Source organism: Nicotiana tabacum, chromosome 6 (assembly GCF_000715075.1).
Source record: "Nicotiana tabacum cultivar K326 chromosome 6, ASM71507v2, whole genome shotgun sequence".
NCBI classification, from domain to species: domain Eukaryota; kingdom Viridiplantae; phylum Streptophyta; class Magnoliopsida; order Solanales; family Solanaceae; genus Nicotiana; species Nicotiana tabacum.
The window spans coordinates 207,379,504-207,396,928 of NC_134085.1; the positions used below are offsets into that span (position 1 = coordinate 207,379,504).

At 40.1% G+C, this 17,425-nt stretch overlaps 1 protein-coding gene, 1 long non-coding RNA gene and 1 pseudogene across 3 annotated transcripts; all 3 read right to left on the minus strand.

Annotated features, from left to right (window-relative positions):
• Positions 1–680: 680 nt before the first annotated feature.
• On the minus strand, positions 681–5,994 carry LOC107808747 (uncharacterized; annotated as a pseudogene).
• Positions 5,995–6,322: 328 nt separating this feature from the next.
• LOC107808628 (protein FRIGIDA-like) lies at positions 6,323–16,880 on the minus strand. 2 transcript variants are annotated; one of them, XM_016633243.2, is made up of 4 exons: positions 15,717–16,880; positions 8,234–8,409; positions 7,160–8,086; positions 6,323–6,646 (listed from the first exon to the last, which is right to left on the minus strand). In XM_016633243.2, the coding sequence occupies exons 1-4, from the start codon at positions 16,660–16,662 to the stop codon at positions 6,635–6,637; spliced, it is 2,061 nt and encodes a 686-aa protein (XP_016488729.2). In that variant the 5' UTR covers positions 16,663–16,880; the 3' UTR covers positions 6,323–6,634. The 2 variants fall into 2 exon arrangements, with proteins under 2 accessions (XP_016488729.2, XP_016488666.2); XM_016633180.2 differs by lacking the exon at positions 6,323–6,646 and having other exon boundaries at positions 6,751–8,086.
• Positions 9,179–15,710, minus strand: LOC142182323 (uncharacterized). The gene is made up of 2 exons (XR_012711147.1): positions 9,338–15,710; positions 9,179–9,219 (listed from the first exon to the last, which is right to left on the minus strand). It is a non-coding gene; the product is annotated as an uncharacterized LOC142182323 (long non-coding RNA).
• Positions 16,881–17,425: the final 545 nt, after the last annotated feature.

Below are 17,425 nucleotides of genomic sequence, written 5' to 3' on the forward strand. Positions count from 1 at the left end.
CCAACACAACAGAAAATCGTTCCCATAGAGTGGTCATTGGTTGCAGTTATAACCGTTACAATAGCCATATACGGAGACGGTTTGAAAACCGTTACATATAACCGTTCTAGTTGACCTATTGTAACTAGGGGTGTTCATAAAAATCCGAAAACCCGAACCAAACCAAACCAACCAAAAAAACCGATACTTTTTTGTTTGGTTTGGTTTTGGTTTTGAAATTTAAAAACCGATCAAATTTGGTTTGGTTTTGGTTTTAATTAAAAAAAACCGAACCAAACCGAATATAAGAGTAGCTATTTTTAAATTTATTATTATTACACCTATATATATGTATACTTTTATACAAAGTTTTAAAAATTTTATACTAAATATTAATCGTTTGCATTTTTAGTACAATTCTTTACCTTTACATTCTAGTTTAATTGGTAGTTTTCTTTTGTTAAGTGTAAAAATCTATTTCATGTTAAAAATAATATTTTTGTAATCGAGTCCTTAAATTATTCATCACTATTTGATTCAATTATCATCAATATATCTTGGTAACTAATAAATTTCTCAAAGGGCAATTGATTTGATAGTGTTACGTTGAAAATGTGGTCGCCAAAATGTGTTTGGTAGTGTATGTCTTATATTTGAGAAAAAATCGACAAATAACCGAAAAAACCGATCGAGAAACCGACTTAATTGATTTGGTTTGGTTCTAATATTTAAAAAACCGACTTACTTGGTTTGGTTTCTTTTTAGGGAAAAACCGATCCAAACCGAACCATGAGCCTCCCTAATTGTAACGCTGAATCTTGGAACACGTCCCAAACTGTCCCATTATCCCTACAGGGACGGTTTCAGTATCTATAGGTACGGTTTTGAAAGGGTTGCCGCAGGTTTAATTTCTAGTAGTGTAAGGTAGAAAGTAATGACTGCCCAAGGTAAAACTATCTCGGCCAGTACAAGTAGGACAAAGGATGAGCATAGCTGCAGGAGGCCAATCCGTCATACACCGCTGCATTCCCAGGCCATCGATATAGCTGACCATGACTCCCTATTTGCCCGGGTGTACTATCAACTCTTTCCTGCTGTAGCCATGGATTTGGAACATGTGAGTGCTTCGGTTCTTTGTTGCTGAACTTTCTAGACGACTCAGTTTCATCAATTTTTCTCTTTTGTGCCATCTTCGCACCTCTGGCAATTTTTTTGTTGTTAAGGTTCTCACCTACGGTAATTTCTTTCTCCAAGCTCATTATTTTCTCATTGATTTGCCACCCGGGAAGAAGTTCTGAAGGATCAATATCATGAAGTCCCAAACATTTGATGACAGATCTCAGATCAAACAAGTGCCTCCTTTTTGCTTGATCCTGTACAAAATAACAAAATGTACGGTTAACCTGAGCAGATCAGGAGATAAATCAGGGAGGGAGGGCTATCAGTGCTGGAAAGAAATTCAAGAATTACCACAACAGCAAGTGAACCTTGTGATTGTTCCACCATTTTCTTCAATGACTCTTCAGACTCAAGTAAAAATGATGTCAAAAATCTCTTAGGGTTAACTCTGTCCTCAATTCCAAAGGTATAGGCAATATGAGCAGCATCAACTTCCATCTTTTGCTTTGCCATCTCCTCTATTATATCTGCCGTAGATTTACATAAGTGTTAAGTAGGTGATAGATTAGCAACTACGACAAGGTCAAATGTATTATTTGAGATAAAGAAAAGGTATCAAACACTACAAAATGAATCATATAAAGATATAATCACACAATAAGGCTTCATCTCTGAAATCAGGAACAACGAAAACAAACAAATAAGGTGGAATGTAACCTCCAAGCAGATATGAGGTTGAAAAGAGGTCCATCACTTTTACAGTTTACATAAATTGGAAAGTGTAAAAATGCAAATCTCAACACCAACCACTGATTTATATTGCGATTAAAGAACTCCAAAATTACAACTGACAAGAGTAACAACACGATTTCTAACAGATCGCAACTAAGAAGAGAATCTGGAAATAATAGAGAAATAAGTAACCAGAAGGGGATGAGGAACATAGATGAAAGGAGATGAGAAAACAGAGCCAAACCATTGGCAACTTCAACCTCCAAAATGCTCTGAGCCCTTTTGCTACGTTTATAACTAATTTCTCACCCACACTTTTGCTCAACTTCACATGCTCAGCCTATGTCCCACATAAAGTTATTTTGCATTTCATCCGTGGCATCCGTCATGGAATCATAGTCAGCTTGGTACACTTGCTCGTTCGCAAGAATACTCCCATCCTCAATAAGAACCTTGTCCTCAAGGTTCAAGGTAGGAAATCCAGACAACAATGAGTTAAATTACAACTTTTGGTTCTCTAGTAGTTACGCTAGTGTGCATAATGATGCAAATATCAGTCTTCTGTTTATGAAAAAGTTCATGAGCCAAACTTCCTGTTCTAACAGATCTTCTCAAGATAAGCTAGATAATACTTCCTCAGCTTCACTTTTTTTTTTTTTTTTTTTTGAGATGATAACAGTACTCCTCAGCTTCACTTATTTGTGTGCTGGAAATGTTTCCAAAACTTGTCAGATCATGCAGCATGCCAGCTTTTAGATCATTGTTTATTCCTGTTTCACAGCCAGCAACAGCAGTTATTTCACCGTCACCATCAGTTTCAGCTCCATTATGGAAAAGCAGTAAAAATTGGACCAGGGAAGTAGTACTCAAATAAGCACAAAGCCTAAACCCTCTTTGTAACCAGTAATCCAATACATCCTCCGAAATAGAAGGTCACCAAATTCAGTCATGATTTGATGGAATGATGATGTGGTCATCAGTGTAAAGGAGTAAGTTCGTCATCTTAGAACCCCAAGAGCTTCTCCTGCTTGTTGGTGAATCCTCAATAATTATCTCCTGGCCACCCTCGCTAAACTGTATAAGAAAAAGAGAACTCCCATATGAATTTTTATTTTTTGCAAGCAATGGGCCCTTCATCCTTTTCAACATAGTGAACCAGCTAGGAAATGCTCTGTACTTTAGAGGTGTAGCAAGTTTCAAGCCACCGGGGTAGGAATGCATTAACTCCCCTAATTTGGCAAGCTTTCTCTTCTCTTTCATATTTAGAGCAGTAGCAATTAGCTCAATTGGTTTAGTGGCTTCTAATACTTATCAAAAATTGAAGTCCCCTAGCCCATTACCACCATAATTCATATTACTGTTCTCGTTGGATCAAACATGGAATAAAGTCAGCAATCCTTAACACGCAAACCGATTTTAATTTACAGATCAACAATTAAAGCAAAAAATACATATATACCGAATTTCTTACTTGTTTGTCCTAATTTGAGTCTCTTCTTTCTGCGTTCGACCAAGATATTCTGTTATACTTTTGCCACTAAATAATGTATGGGAACCTCATCTCAGTACATCGAAGAAATACTAGTTACATAAAACAATCAACTTTATCAACTATGCCTCAATCTCAACCTAGTAGGGTACTTGGGTTCAATTATATGAAAATACTTGCGTCAATTGCGCTCTATTCAGGTTCATTTCATTCCAATACTAAATAATTTGACTACCACCGACAAATTAGGATTCCAATACTATGAATTCTCAAAATTATACATTTATCCCTACACTTGCTGTAAGTGCAACAACAAAAACTAAGCCTTAATCTCAATCAATTGGTATCACCCATATGGATCCTCTCATTTTGTTATGTTCTAAGCCAAATATGCACTGATTTTGTAAGTTTTTAGGTCCTTTAAGACAACTTCCCTCCATGGGGTTTATGATTAGTACGTCCAATTTTATCACGTTCAGCCATCATATTATTACACCTACCATCCGGGCACATGGAGGTCTACTCACCAATTTTGACCTTTCATTTTCTCCTCTATGCGTTACTTGCACCATCTGTTGGATGTGATTATTTCTAACTTAATCAAATCTTATAGAGTTATATATTCATTTTAACATCCACATTTTTACGTTCTTCATTTTTGTGGATATGTTGGTAATTAAAGGCCCATTCGTTCTCATATAAAATTGTTGGTCTTAAAACCCTTCTACAGAACTTGTCTTCCACTTTGTTAGACATCCTTTTCTCACATGACACTTCCGTAACACTCTTTCATTTTCATTTTTCCTATCTTAATTTTAGGTTTTACATCCATCTACTGACATAAAAGGAAGAAATATACAAAGTAAGAAAATTATGTTGTGGAATAAAGAACTTTGAAAATGAGATCATTAGGTATTTATTTGTTGCTTCTAGGTAATCATGTCCAATCAGACTAGTTAGATGGTCACCAAACAAGCACGTCCCAGAGTAGCTAATGATGAAATGCAAATGTAGCTTAGTGACAAATTGAATTCATGAAAGAAGGACCTGGAATCTTTGCCATGAGGACATTTGATCTCCTGAGGCTACCAGAAAATAAAATTTCTGCGAATTCTCCCCTGCCCGATGAAAATTACCCAAATCAAATCCCTGATATCCTCATTTTTAAATCTTCCTGGAATTCCGAAACACCCAACAAGCATCAACAAACCCCGGGCATCAATTTCCTTAGCCTTAAGTATGCCTGCTTCGGCAATCAACCTCTTTCTCCATGCTAAAGCTGCCTGCTCCGCCTCTTGCTTCACCCCTATCTCAATCTCGTCGCTGATTCCCATCAACAAGAAGCACTGCAAAACCAATACAGAAGCCTTCCTTGCCTGGACCATTTGCGAGCCCTTAACAAATGACTTGCCCTTTTGAGTATAAAACTTGCCAACACATTCCAATACAAGCCTTGCTGGATTACTGGAGAGTCTCAATGCCTTGGGGACTTGCTCAAGCAGTCCTTTTATATCAAAGAGATGCATTACCATGTACCTCCGCAGACCGCGACCATCCATCATTTCGCAGAGGCTTTCCAGCTCTGAGCGAGGAGTAGATATCAGCTCTGAACGAGGAGGAAATCTCACGTCGTCCTCTTCTTTATCTTCTTCTTTCACTTCTTTTTCGCAGAGGCTCTCCAGCTCTGAACGAGAAGGAAATCTCACGTCTTCCTCTTCTTTCACTTCTTTTTCGCAGAGGCTCCCCAGCTCTGAACGATGAGTGGATATCAGCTCTGAACAAGGAGGCCATCTCACGTCTTCCTCTTCTTTGTCTTCTTCTATCACTTCTTTATCGCAGAGGCTCTCCAGCTCTAAACGAGGAGGGCATCTCACGTCTTCCTCTTCTTTGTCTTCTTCTATCACTTCTTTATCGCACTCTGAACGAGGAGGGGATCTCACATCTTCCTCTTCCTCTTCTTCTTTGTCTTCTCTTTTGCAGACGGTTTCCAGCTCTGAAGGATGAGTGGATATCAGCTCTGAACGAGGAGAGGATCTCACTTCTTCCTCTTCTTTTTCTTCTTCTTCTTCTTCAGATGGGTCGGATTCCCAAGATGATTCAGGGACTGGGACTGGGGTTGATATTGTGTCTGCGGCTAGGGAAGCCGCTGCTTGAGGTGATGACGTGGCTAAAGGAGTGGTATTAGTTGTATGTGGGGGTAGCATAGAGTCGATTGAGGTCCGGATGGAATCAACGTGTTGTTGTAGCTCAGTGAGGCAGCGATGGACCGCCAAAAGGGCACCGGAGATTTGGCGGAGATTGGCAATTGAGTCATTCTGCAGCGAATCGTTTACTGTTTGTGCTTGGACTTGGGTGGCCAATGGTGGCTGCTGCGACTGAGGCGTGGCAGTTGCGGCGATATCTACGATATCTACCGGTTTACTCATCGTCGGTTTAGAAGTAGAGAACCCGATTATTGAGAATGGACAAAGTGTAAGAATCCCCTAATGCGTCGCCATTTCCGATTGCTGATTGCACAATTCATAAACGGACGCTTCTTCCTGCAATCCTCGCCTTCGCCATTTTTGTGAGGTTATTCGCACCAGTAGCATGTTTAGTGGTGCTGTTTAAAATGTAACCATTTATTTGCAATGTATTTAAAATATAGTCACAAATAAAATAAAATAAAATAAAAGTTACCGAGACACGCTTCTAATTCTTGCTGTGTCCTCAAATTGAACCCTAACTATGTGAATTTTTATTTTTCACGTTGGAGAGAACTCAACAAATAATCCCTAGGTGAGCTTCTTTAAGGATGGAGAACGAGGTGCCAAAGCATTCATGCAGCTGCATTAATTAGTTGTACATTGCCCCTAATGTGTGGTGGTAATAATTGGCTCCATCTAACATCACACCAAATATCGTTACATAAAGTGGTACGAATTTAACAATACGATACAATAAAATTTAACAAACAATCAAAATATTATATTTAAAGTAACAATACAATATCATACAATAGGTAACAATCATCTTGTTTGGTAAGCGCTGCAACAGTGACAAGCTACTGCATGTTACTCAAAATTATATTCTTGTTGTCAACTAATGCAAATACCAACCAGTTCCAGATGATAGAGGCAGCAACATAAGAGAAAAGAAAGTTATCTTGTCCTACTCCATATCTGTAGGACCGTCAGTTCTCTGTTCAGTTACAGTTTCCTCCTGCATCTCATTAGCTTTATCATCGCCATTTGTTACCATCTTGTCTTCGTTGGCGTCCTTTAGCAGCAACATCGTAATCACCAATATTTAAATCTGCAGGAAGCTGGCCTGACTTCAATGAAATGCCTACGTAATTTTACATATCGTTAGTAAGCTTCTCAAAACATGTCAGGAAAGAAAGGGAAGATGACCAAGGTCTTCATAAGGGAAAAAATGACAGATACACTAACTCCAGTAAATCAAAACCCATTTGTGTATTAATTGTTCAGCAATACAACACAAGCTTCAAACGCGTGGAGTATAAAAGCAAGGTTTTTATTCCAGACAAATGAATTTTTACCAGGTAAAGTTTAGACATCACTATGCTAAGCCTAGGAAATTGGCCAATGTTTTTCAGTAGCTAATGAACACAAACATTACTGAGACTGTGTCCCCTAAGAGACCATAGTGAAATCACTTCTAGATTGGCTATACTACAAAAAGGGAAACGAAGGTGGAAAGTAATGAGCGGCCAAGGCAAAACTATCTTGGCCAGTACAAGTAAGGCGAAGGATGAGCAGACGCAGCAGATGAAACAACATCAACTGCTCCTGAACCACGGCTCCTGTATAGTTCATTTGCTGTAACAGTATCAGCAACCTGGTAGATATCAGATGCAGAGCTCCGGCTAGCAACATCACCAGGTATTGCATTTGGCAACCCCGCAGAACCCTCCAAGTATGGTGGTGGCCTATAAGCATCACTATGTGTGGCATTTGGCAACCCTGCAGAACCTTCCAAGTATGGTGGTGGCCTATAAGCATCACTATGTGTGGCATTTGGCAACCCCGCAGAACTTTCCAAGTATGGTGGTGACCTATGAGGATCACTGGGTTGGCTGTTTGGCAAGCCCGTAGAGCCTTCCACGTATGATGATGGCCTATAAGCATAGCTGCAGGAGGCCAGTCCGTCATACACGGCTGCATTCCCACGCCATCCATATGACTGACCAGTATGAATCCCTATTTGCCCAGGTGTACGATCAACTAGAGTCCCTCCATGACCTCCAGCATATGAAGCTCCTTGATGAACAATTTCCATGCCTTCTGATATATCTGCTTGAATACCATCGACACTTGCTGATATCCCTGCTCCATCTCGACCCATGGCCACAGTTCCTGCAAGGGAGCCAACAACATTTTCATGCATCGAGCCGGCAACAGGTCCATGCAATACTGATGAGGACACAGTATAACCATGAACATGGCCAGCATTTTGACGTTCTAGCAAGGTGCAGTCACTATCAACATGATTAACAACTCTTTGCTTCCATAGCCATGGTGGAATACGCGACCGTTTTGCTTCTTTATTTCTGAACCTTCTCGACGACTCAGTTTCATCACGTTTTCTCTTTTGTGCCATCTTCCCACCTGTCTGCTTATCTAATTCAACAATTTCTTTCTCCAACTTCATTATCTGCTCATTGATTTGCCATCCAGGAAGAAGTTTTGAAGGATCGGTATCATGGCGTTCCAAACATTTGATGAGATATTTCAGAGCAAACAAATGCTTCCTTTTTGCTTCATTCTGCTTAATCATAACAAAATGCTTGGTTAACTTGAGAAAAGGAGGGCTATTAGTGCTGGAATGCAACAACAACAACAACAACAAACCCAGTGTAATCCCATAAATGGGGTATGGATTAATAGTGCTGGAATGAAATTCAAGAATTACCACAGCAGCATGTGAACCATGTGAGTTTTCCTTCATTTTCTTCAATGACTCTTTAGTATCTAGTAAAAATGATGTCAAAAGTCTCTGAGGATTAAATCTGTCCTCAAATCCAAAAGTATAGGCAATATGAACAGCGTCAACTTCCATCTTTTGCTTCAGCATCCCCTCTATTATTTCTGTCACAGATTTACATAATCCAGTGTTAAGCAGACAGATAAATTAGCAAGTACGACAAGGTCAAATGTAATATTTCTGAAAAAGAAAAGGTATGCAAAACTGAAAAAAAATCATAGTAAGATGCAATAACATAATGAGGCTTCTTCTCTGAAACCACGAACTACGAAAACAAATAATCAGAAGGCGGACTACCGAGCAGATTATGAGGTTGAAAGGGTGTTCTTGACTTGAACTTTAAGTTTCCCTAAAGTGAAAAGTTGCCCCATAGAATGTGAAAAGAAAGAAACGACAAACATTCTCCCGTCCCAGTATTCACTGCTCGTTCCTGTCCATAGGATTTTCTATTTCAATTATTAGCTTAGTTAATTTTTCTCTCCAATAATGACGCCGAGATATTCCCCAAATGCTTTAATTTTTTGTCATTCAATTTCAGACATTAAATATCGCTGCATTCCATATTTGTGTCTTTGAGTCTCAAGTAAGCATGATCCTCCACCCTGGCTAGAGTTCTTTTATTTTATAAGGTAAAAGTTTATTGAAACTAAAAGCCACCAGCTATAAGATAGTGCTCGGCTTCCAGAGATTATACATCATTGTTGTTCCTGCAGGGAGCTAATAAACTCTATCAACTTACCCTCATCATATATATCAGCTAGATTACACCAAGAAGCTAAGTTACGCAAACATCTAAACTTCAACATATGGATAGAGACACCTTTGTTTTCAAATATCTCTGGTTTCTCTCCAAATAGTCCAAAAGAACACAACCTGGAATAGACCTCCAAATCTTTTTCAGCTCCTTGCTGCCTCTGTAGAACAACCAGCTATTAAGAAACTCTTGCTGGGATGACCCATTTGAACCCAAAAATATTGAAAAATAACTGTCAAAGTTGCCCAGTGACTTCACAGTGTATAACAGATGCTTACTGTCTTCAAAATCTCTTTCACAAAAGAAGCACCTGCTGCACATATGAACACCTCTTTTCTGCAAATTTGCTCGAGTTAAACGACCATCATGAGCCAAAACCCAGCAAAAGTATGCCACTTCATATGGCACCTTGGAGCCCCAAATAACCTTTCATTGCCAAGAAGATTATACACCAATTGCTTAAGCCAAGAAGATATAGCAAGATTTAACTGTAAATTAGCCATTTTTTGCACAGCCCAGACCAAACGATCATCCTTATCATCTTCCAATTCCTGGCTGATATTATCAACACCAGAACCAGACTATGTTTGGCCCGACCCATTTTCTCTGTGACCTCTAGTTGTTTTTTGTCAATATTAGTTAGAGATTATATTTCGGTTATCCATTTTATTTTTGTTGCTTGTTTTCGGGGTAGTGTTTGCGTAGTGTCTCCTAGATTATAGTGGCTTTGGTGAACGATGGTAGGATAAGATCTTGTCCTCGGGGGTGTCCTGGCGGGGGAAGGGGGCTAAGGGAGCCTCCCGGCTGAGAAAGGGGTCTTGGTACATAGGAACTTTGACTGGAAAGTCTATAGAGTTAGCAAGTATTCTCGAAAAAAGGAAGATTAATATAGCTTGTATAAAGGAGACTAGATGGGTAGGAGATAAGGTGCGGGGATGTGGGCAAATTAAAACTATGGTATTCTAGAAGGCCGAGGGGCAGGAACGGGGTAGGTATCTTGGTTGATAAGGACCTCCATGATCTAATGATGGAGGTTAGGAGGGTGAACGACAGACCGATGACTATTAAGCTAGTTGTTGGAGGAATTATTTTGAACATAAGCATTGCGTACGCACCCCAAGCAAGCTTGGACGAGGAAGTCAAAATGCGTTTCAGGGAGGATTTGGATGAGATGGTGTGTGGTATCCCGCACACTGAGAAGCTTTTCATAGGAGGAGATTTCAACGGCCACATTGGAGCGAAGTCTGGGGGGTATGATGATGTGCATGGTGGCTTCGGTTTTGGAGATAGGAACGAAGGAGGAACTTCTCTGTTGGACTTTGCGAAAGCGTTTAATTTGGTGATAGCAAACTCGAGTTTCCCGAAGAAGGTGGAGCACTTGGTCACCTTTCGGAGTTCGGTGGCCGTGACTCAGATTGATTATCTTCTCTGTAGGAAGTCCGATAGAGGTCTTTGCGCAGATTGCAAAGTTATCCCAAGTGAGAACCTCACGACCCTTCATAGGCTCATGGTCATGGACCTTGAGATCACGAGGAAGAGGGTGGTGTATAGCCAACCTAGGATCAAGTGGGGAGCCTTGACGGAAGCCAAAGTGCAGGAGTTGGGGGTTAAGTTGATGACTAGAGGTCTTGGAGGAGTAGTGGGGACGCAAGTGCTATGTGGACCACGACTGCGCAGTGTATTTAGGGAAGCCGCTAGAGAGGTATTAGGGATCTCGAAGGGTTACTCTGGTGGATACAGAGGATGATAACATCCTAGGAAGCTCAAATCTATTCAAGGACAAGAATGAAGCTTTGGAATCTCAAAGAGCGCCTTTAACAAGATGTCGAGCTAAAGAGTTGCCAAACAAGGTCATTAGACTTCAAGTGCAAATAAAGAAGTTGTTAATTGGGATGAAGAGCTCAAGGATAAAGGATATGAATTGGCTAGATATTACAATTGTTTTATGGCTCAAATTTATGTCCAAGAAGAGGAGGATTGGATCCCAAGAGACATCCTTTGAAGAAGGTCCTAGTAAGTTCACGGCTTTTGGACCAATTTGGCACCTAAAATGTGTCCAAACTTGCAGCCCATGAAGTCCTACATAAAGCCACGTTTTTATAGCATAAAAAGGACTTACTTGATATCCAAGAAGGATATAATAGTCGTGCTAGATGTTGAGTGCAAGTTGGTGCCAAGTTGCTTGCAAATTTCCTTCAAGATTTTCAAAATTCTATCCAAGATTGGTTTGGGACTTATTTTCATATATTATGGGATTATATTTATTGTTTTCCTAGTTAGTTAAGGTTATGTTTTTTTTACTAAGATTTTTGGAATTACTTTCCAAGAATGACTTGGTTTTTGCTTCCTAGAATTTTCCTTTTCCTAAGGTAGTTGGACTTGTTGTCCAAAGTAGTTTAGGACTTTATTTTCTTGTTTTTAGGCTCAATTTCGTGACCCCTTACCTATATAAAGGGATGTCTTTTTTGTTTTTAGACTTAGATGATTCAGACTATTATCAATAAAAATTGTGAGATTTTTCTTGCACTCTTGTGTGTGGCTACTCTTGGATTTATTCTTCAACCTTCAAGACTCAACTTAAGGTGGTAAGATTAAACTCTTTCGAAATCTTAGATCACTTCTAGGTATTCAAGAAAGGTGATAAGTTTAAGCTTATTGTTGTTCTTGTTATTCTAAAGGGTCGGGTTTCACAATTTTATCTCTTGTTTTTAATTCTCTACCAAAGGCGATTAGTTCTTTATTAGCTAATTGTTATTGTTAGGATTCAATTTCAAGAATAGACTTCTTGAATTCAAGAAACCCTTTCTTGAATTCAATCTATCTTTAATTTTCCGTCCTTTTTCGTTTCTTTATTTTCTTTTAGCTTCCGCACGTTTCTCGACTTTCTTGTTTTTCTTTAGTAACTCTTGAATCCCCTATCGTGTTGTTATAGGAGACTTATGGTGGAATGGAGAGGTGCAAGGAAAAGTGGAAATCAAGAAAGTGGTGTATCCGAAGCTAGTAGAAAATGTAGACGAGGAGGAGAGAAGGGTGAATAAGGAGTGGTATAAGTTAGCTAAGAATGAGTCGAAATTAGTAGTTAAGGCGGCTAAGACTGCAGTTTTTGGTCGTTTGTATGAAGAACTCGAGGGCCGATGTAGGGTAAGAGGTTGTTCAGGTTAGCCAAGGTGAGAGAAAGGAAGGTTTGTGACTTGGATCAAGTGAAGTGCATCAAGGACGAAGAAGGTAGAGTTTTGTTAGATGAGAGGCTTATCCGTGGGAGATGGCAGACCTACTTCCATAGTCTCTTGAACGAGGAGGGGGACATGAACATTGTACTAGGTGATTTGGAACTCTCCGGGAGTCATTGCGACTTTGGGTATTGTAGGCGGATTAGAGTTGAGGAGGTTGAGAGGGTTATGCGTAAGATGAGCAGGAGCAAAGCGACCGGGCCGGATGAAATCCCGGTGTAGTTTTGGAAGAGTGCGGGCAAGATGGGCTTGGAGTGGCTCACTAGGTTATTTAATGTCATTTTTAGAACGAAGAAGATGCCCGAGGAGTGGAGGTGGAGCACGATGGTTCCTTTATACAAGAACAAGAGCGATATCCAAAATTGCAATCACAATCGGGGTATCAAGTTGCTTAGCCATACTATGAAAGTCTGGGAGAGGGTGGTGGAGCTAAGGGTGAGGAGGAGTGCGTCTATTTCTGAGAACCAATTCCGGTTTATGCCAGGACGCTCAACTGCAGAGGTCATTCACCTTGTTAGGAGTTTGATGGAGCAGTATATGGAGAGGAAGAGGGACTTGCATATGGTGTTCATCGACTTAGATAAGGCGTACGATAAAGTCCCGAGGGAGGTTTTGTGGAGATGTTTGGAGGCTAGGGGTGTACCTGTTGCCTACATTAAGGTGATAAAGACATGTATGATGGGCCTTATCAAAAAAAAAAAGAACATGTATGATGGAGCGAAGACCCGAGTGAGGACGGTGGGAGGGGACTTGGATCATTTTCCGGTCATGATGGGGTTGCACCAGGGATCGACACTCAGCACTTTTTTGTTTGCCCTAGCGATGGACGTTCTGACGCGCCACATCCAAGGGGAGGTACTGTGGTGCATGTTATTTGCAGATGATATTGTATTGATTGACGAGACGCGAGGCAGTGTGAACGCGAGGTTAGAGGTGTGGAGGCAAACCCTGGAGTCTAAAGGTTTCAAGTTGAGTAGGACCAAGACAGGATACTTGGAGTGTAAGTTCAGTGGTGAGACACAAGGAGGGGAAGGGGAGGTGAGTCTGGACGCAAGTCATCCCTAGGAGAAGAAGTTTTAAGTATCTTGGGTCTATGGATGAAATGAAGACTCGCTTTTGGTGTTTTGTGTGACAAGAAGGTGCCACCAAAACTTAAAGGTAAGTTCTACTAGAATGGTGGTCAGGCCGACTATGTTGTATGGGGCTGAGTGTTGGCTTGTGAAGACCACCTATGTCCAGAAGATGAAGGTAGCAGAGATGAGGATGTTGAGATGGATGTGCGGGCACACCAGGTTAGGTAGGATTAGGAATGAGGTTATTCGCGACAAGGTAGATGTGGCCCCTATTGAGGACAAGATGCGGGAAGCGAGGCTTAGGTGGTTTGAAAATGTGAGGAGGAGCACAAATGCCCCGGTGAGAGGTGTGAGAGGTTGACATTGGAAGGCTTACGGAGAAGTAGAGGTAGGCCGAAGAAGAAGTGGGGAGAGGTGAGTAGGCAAGACATGGTGCAGCTTCAGCTGTCCGAGGACATGCCCCTTAATAGGAAGGTGTGGAAATCGAGGATTATGGTAGTAGGGTAGGTGGTCTATATTGTTCATATTGGTAGTATTAGTACGCACTCTCGCATTTTGTTGGTAGTAGGTTTCTTTGACCACCCATAGTTTTCTTTCATTTTGATCATCTTATTATCGTGTTATTTTTATGCTGCTTTTACATGGCTTTTTGGTGTTGTCCCTCCTTGTCTTTTAATTAGTGTGGTGCTTATGTTTTCCTGAGACGAGGGTCTATTGGAAACAACTTCTCTACCTTCAAAAAGGTAGAGGTAAGGTTTGCGTACACACTACCCTCCCCAAACCCCACATCGTGGGATGATATTGGGTATGTTGTTGTTGTTGTAGATTATGCTTGCCCCAGACCAAATGATCATCCTTTTCATCTTCAAATCCCTGCTTGATATTATCAGCACCAGATTATGCTTTGGCCTATAAACCAGTCACTTCCACATAAAAGCACTTATCGCACTAATAAACAACTTATTCAATTGTGTTATTCAATATTTTTTTTCGATGAAGCAAGGTGTTGTGTTATTCAATATTTGTATACAAACTTCTTCTTTTTTTATCAGAAAACTGTATTTACAGACATTTATATTCATCGAATTAGCTCAAATGGTTGAGTGGCTCCTAGTACTTAAGAAAAAACACAAACGAAGCAGAAGCAACAACAAAATGTATAAACTCATTGAAGTTGGCTCAATAAGTTGAGTTGCTTCTAACACCTACCAAAAAACACAAACGAAGCAAATGAAGAAATAACCAGTGAATTAGACCATCCAGGATCATAAAATTGTAAGCATGATCCTTCCGGTCAACTAGCAACTGTGTAATACAGTACTATTCCCAATGAACCTTATCACGTATATTTGAGTCAACAGTCTTGCATGATTTTTTCATTTATGCACGAGATCTTTTTAAAAAAGTTTTAGAATCCATGCAAGATTAGAAAAGATTTCTCTTTTGGTTGTTTGCTCGCATATACATATTTTAGCATTTCCTTAGTTTCAATATAATTACCAATTCTAAATAATTGTTCCGTTTAAGAAGTTCTATGCATGAAATCTTAGCCAGGAAAGATATGAATCAAATGAACGATAGCTACGTTCTTATACAAAAATATAATCATCATCATGGATTATGATTCATTGTGGACCAACTGTAGAAGGACCTTAGAGGATCCGGGAAGCTGTTGTCCTCAAAGACCTACTTATGGTCCAAAAGTACTAGAAGATGGGGATTCTGGTGCTCAGACAACTGTTTGTGAAATCTCAAACAAAAATTGGCATTTCAAATTGGATAAATGAACATGGTGGGAGCTCTTCGTGTCTCTTTGGGGCATGATGATGGAAAAGGCAAAAGTGCCTTTGAAGCTAGTGAGATGAATAAAAAGGGCAGGACAGGAGCAGGAGGAAAGCAACAACACAAAATTGTGGTAGGCACCAGTAAATAGAAGGCAAGGAAAACCTTTTTTTTCTTTTGTTTGATAAGTGCGTTTTTTCCCTCCAAAAGAACAGTACCAAGCAAGTGCTGATGGTCTCCAAAAATACAGCAGATGTGTTCTCCCTCTAAGTATGCAAGGAGCTCAGGAAGTCTTTCATAGAGTTCTTTAAGGTAATGCTGAGTTAGGGAAGCTTCATGCACGACAATCCGACCAAATGAAACCACTTCTAAAGGTATAATGTTTTGCCCTAGATTTTTATCACCACTGTACATTAGGCATTTATTTGTTGCTTCTACGTAATTTTGCTTCAATCAGACCCTATCAAAGGGAACGGCACTAAACTTGTCAACAGCACGCACCATCTCACATGAATAGCAAATGATGAAATGCAAATGTAGCTTAATGACAAATTGGATTCATGAAAAAGGACCTGGAATCTTTGCCACGAGGACATTTGATCTCCGGAGGGCACGATAATACCGCTTGATGCAACTTACCTGAAGCAAATCCCTGATATCTTCATTTCTAAATCCTCCTGGAATCCCGAAACACGCAATAAGCATCAACAAACCCCGGGCATCAATTTCCTTAGCCTTAAGTACACCTCCTTCGGCAATCAACCTCTTTCTCCAAGCTAAAGCTGCCCGCTCCGCCTCTTGCTTCACCCCTTTCTCAATCTCGTCGTTGATTCCCATCAACAAGAAGCATTCCAAAACTAATACAGAAGCCAGCCTTGAACGGACCATGTGTGAGTACTTAACAAACACACTGCCCTTTTGAGAATAAAACTTGCCGACACATTCCAATACAAGCCTTGCTGGATTGGGGGAGAGTCTCAATGCCTTAGGGACTTGTTCCAGCAGTCCTTTTATATCTGAGAGATGCATTCCCATGTACCTCCGTAGATGACGACCACTCATCATTTTGCAGAGGCTCTCCAGCTCTGCAAGATGAGCGGATTTCAGCTCTGGATGAGGAGGGGATTTCACTTCTTCTTCCTTTTCTTTTTCTTCTCCTTCTCCTTCTCCTTCTACTTCTTCTTCAGAGGGGTCAGATTCCCAAGATGGTTCCGGCTCTGCGGCTGGGGCTGGTGGCGGTAATGACGTGGGTAAAGGAGTAGTATTGGTTGTAAGTGGGGGAAGCATAGAGTCGATTATGGTTCGAATTGAGTCAATGTGTTGATATAGGTCAGCGAAGCAGCGTTGGAATGCTGAGAGGGAGTCGGTGAGTTTGCGGAGATTGGAAATTGAGTCATCCTGGGAATGTGTTGGTGGTTGCTGAAATTCCGACTGTTTGGTTACATTCTGCAGCGAATCGTTAAGTGTTTGTTGTGATTGAGGTGTCGCAGCTGCGGCGGTATCTGCTGGTTTAGCCATAGTCGGAGTAGAACTGATGAGAATTGACAATCGACAAGAATCAGAAATTCCTAATGCGTCTCTGATTGTTGATTCACAATCCTCTTCCTGCAATCCACGCCTTCGTCATTTTCTTTTAGTGTGTTTACATGGGCTTCTTTCGGGTACAGCAACTCAGTTATTTGTAAAAGGAATTTTTACATTATATGAATAGGAATTTTTACATTCCTTATACATTATGTCAAATTATATTACCATTCATACTCAAGTTTTAGTATAATTACATTTTATATACCCAGTTACTATTTATGTACATTTTAAGAGAATTAATAATAATAATTAGTGTCGTAAAATTACTCTAACATATCTTCCACTCCCCCATATTTCTCTCTTCACATCCCACCCCCTCCCCACGTATCTTGCACAAGAGAGCAGCAATTCCACCATTGACAATCATTAAAAAGTTTTGAAGCTTTGAATTCGAATTTAGGTTTTCAAAAATCATTATTTGTTTGGATTGGGTGTTGTTGCAAAAAATTGGGAATATGGTTTGAAGTTTATATCTTAATTTTGAGGGGTTTTGGTGAAGATTAGACCTGATTTTGGCTGAATTTCATATTGAAACTCGAAGAAGAAGAAGAAGAAGAAGAAGAAGAAGAAGAAGAAGAAGAAAAAGAAGAAGAAGAAGAAGAAGAAGAAGAAGACGTGATATACATTATACTGCAGAAATTGTAGTAAAATTGTATTCTGTTGTTTATATATTTTTTATTTATTTATTTAACTA

Coding starts and splice junctions, on each gene's coding strand:
- LOC107808628 (XM_016633180.2), bottom strand. CDS start 16,662: ATGGCTAAACCAGCAGATACCGCCGCAGCTGCGACACCTCAATCACAA. Junction 8,410..15,716: donor CCTCGTGGCAAAGATTCCAG/GTCCTTTTTCAT, acceptor AATCTGTGACAG/AAATAATAGAGGGGATGCTG. Junction 8,087..8,233: donor ATGGTTCACATGCTGCTGTG/GTAATTCTTGAA, acceptor ATGATTAAGCAG/AATGAAGCAAAAAGGAAGCA.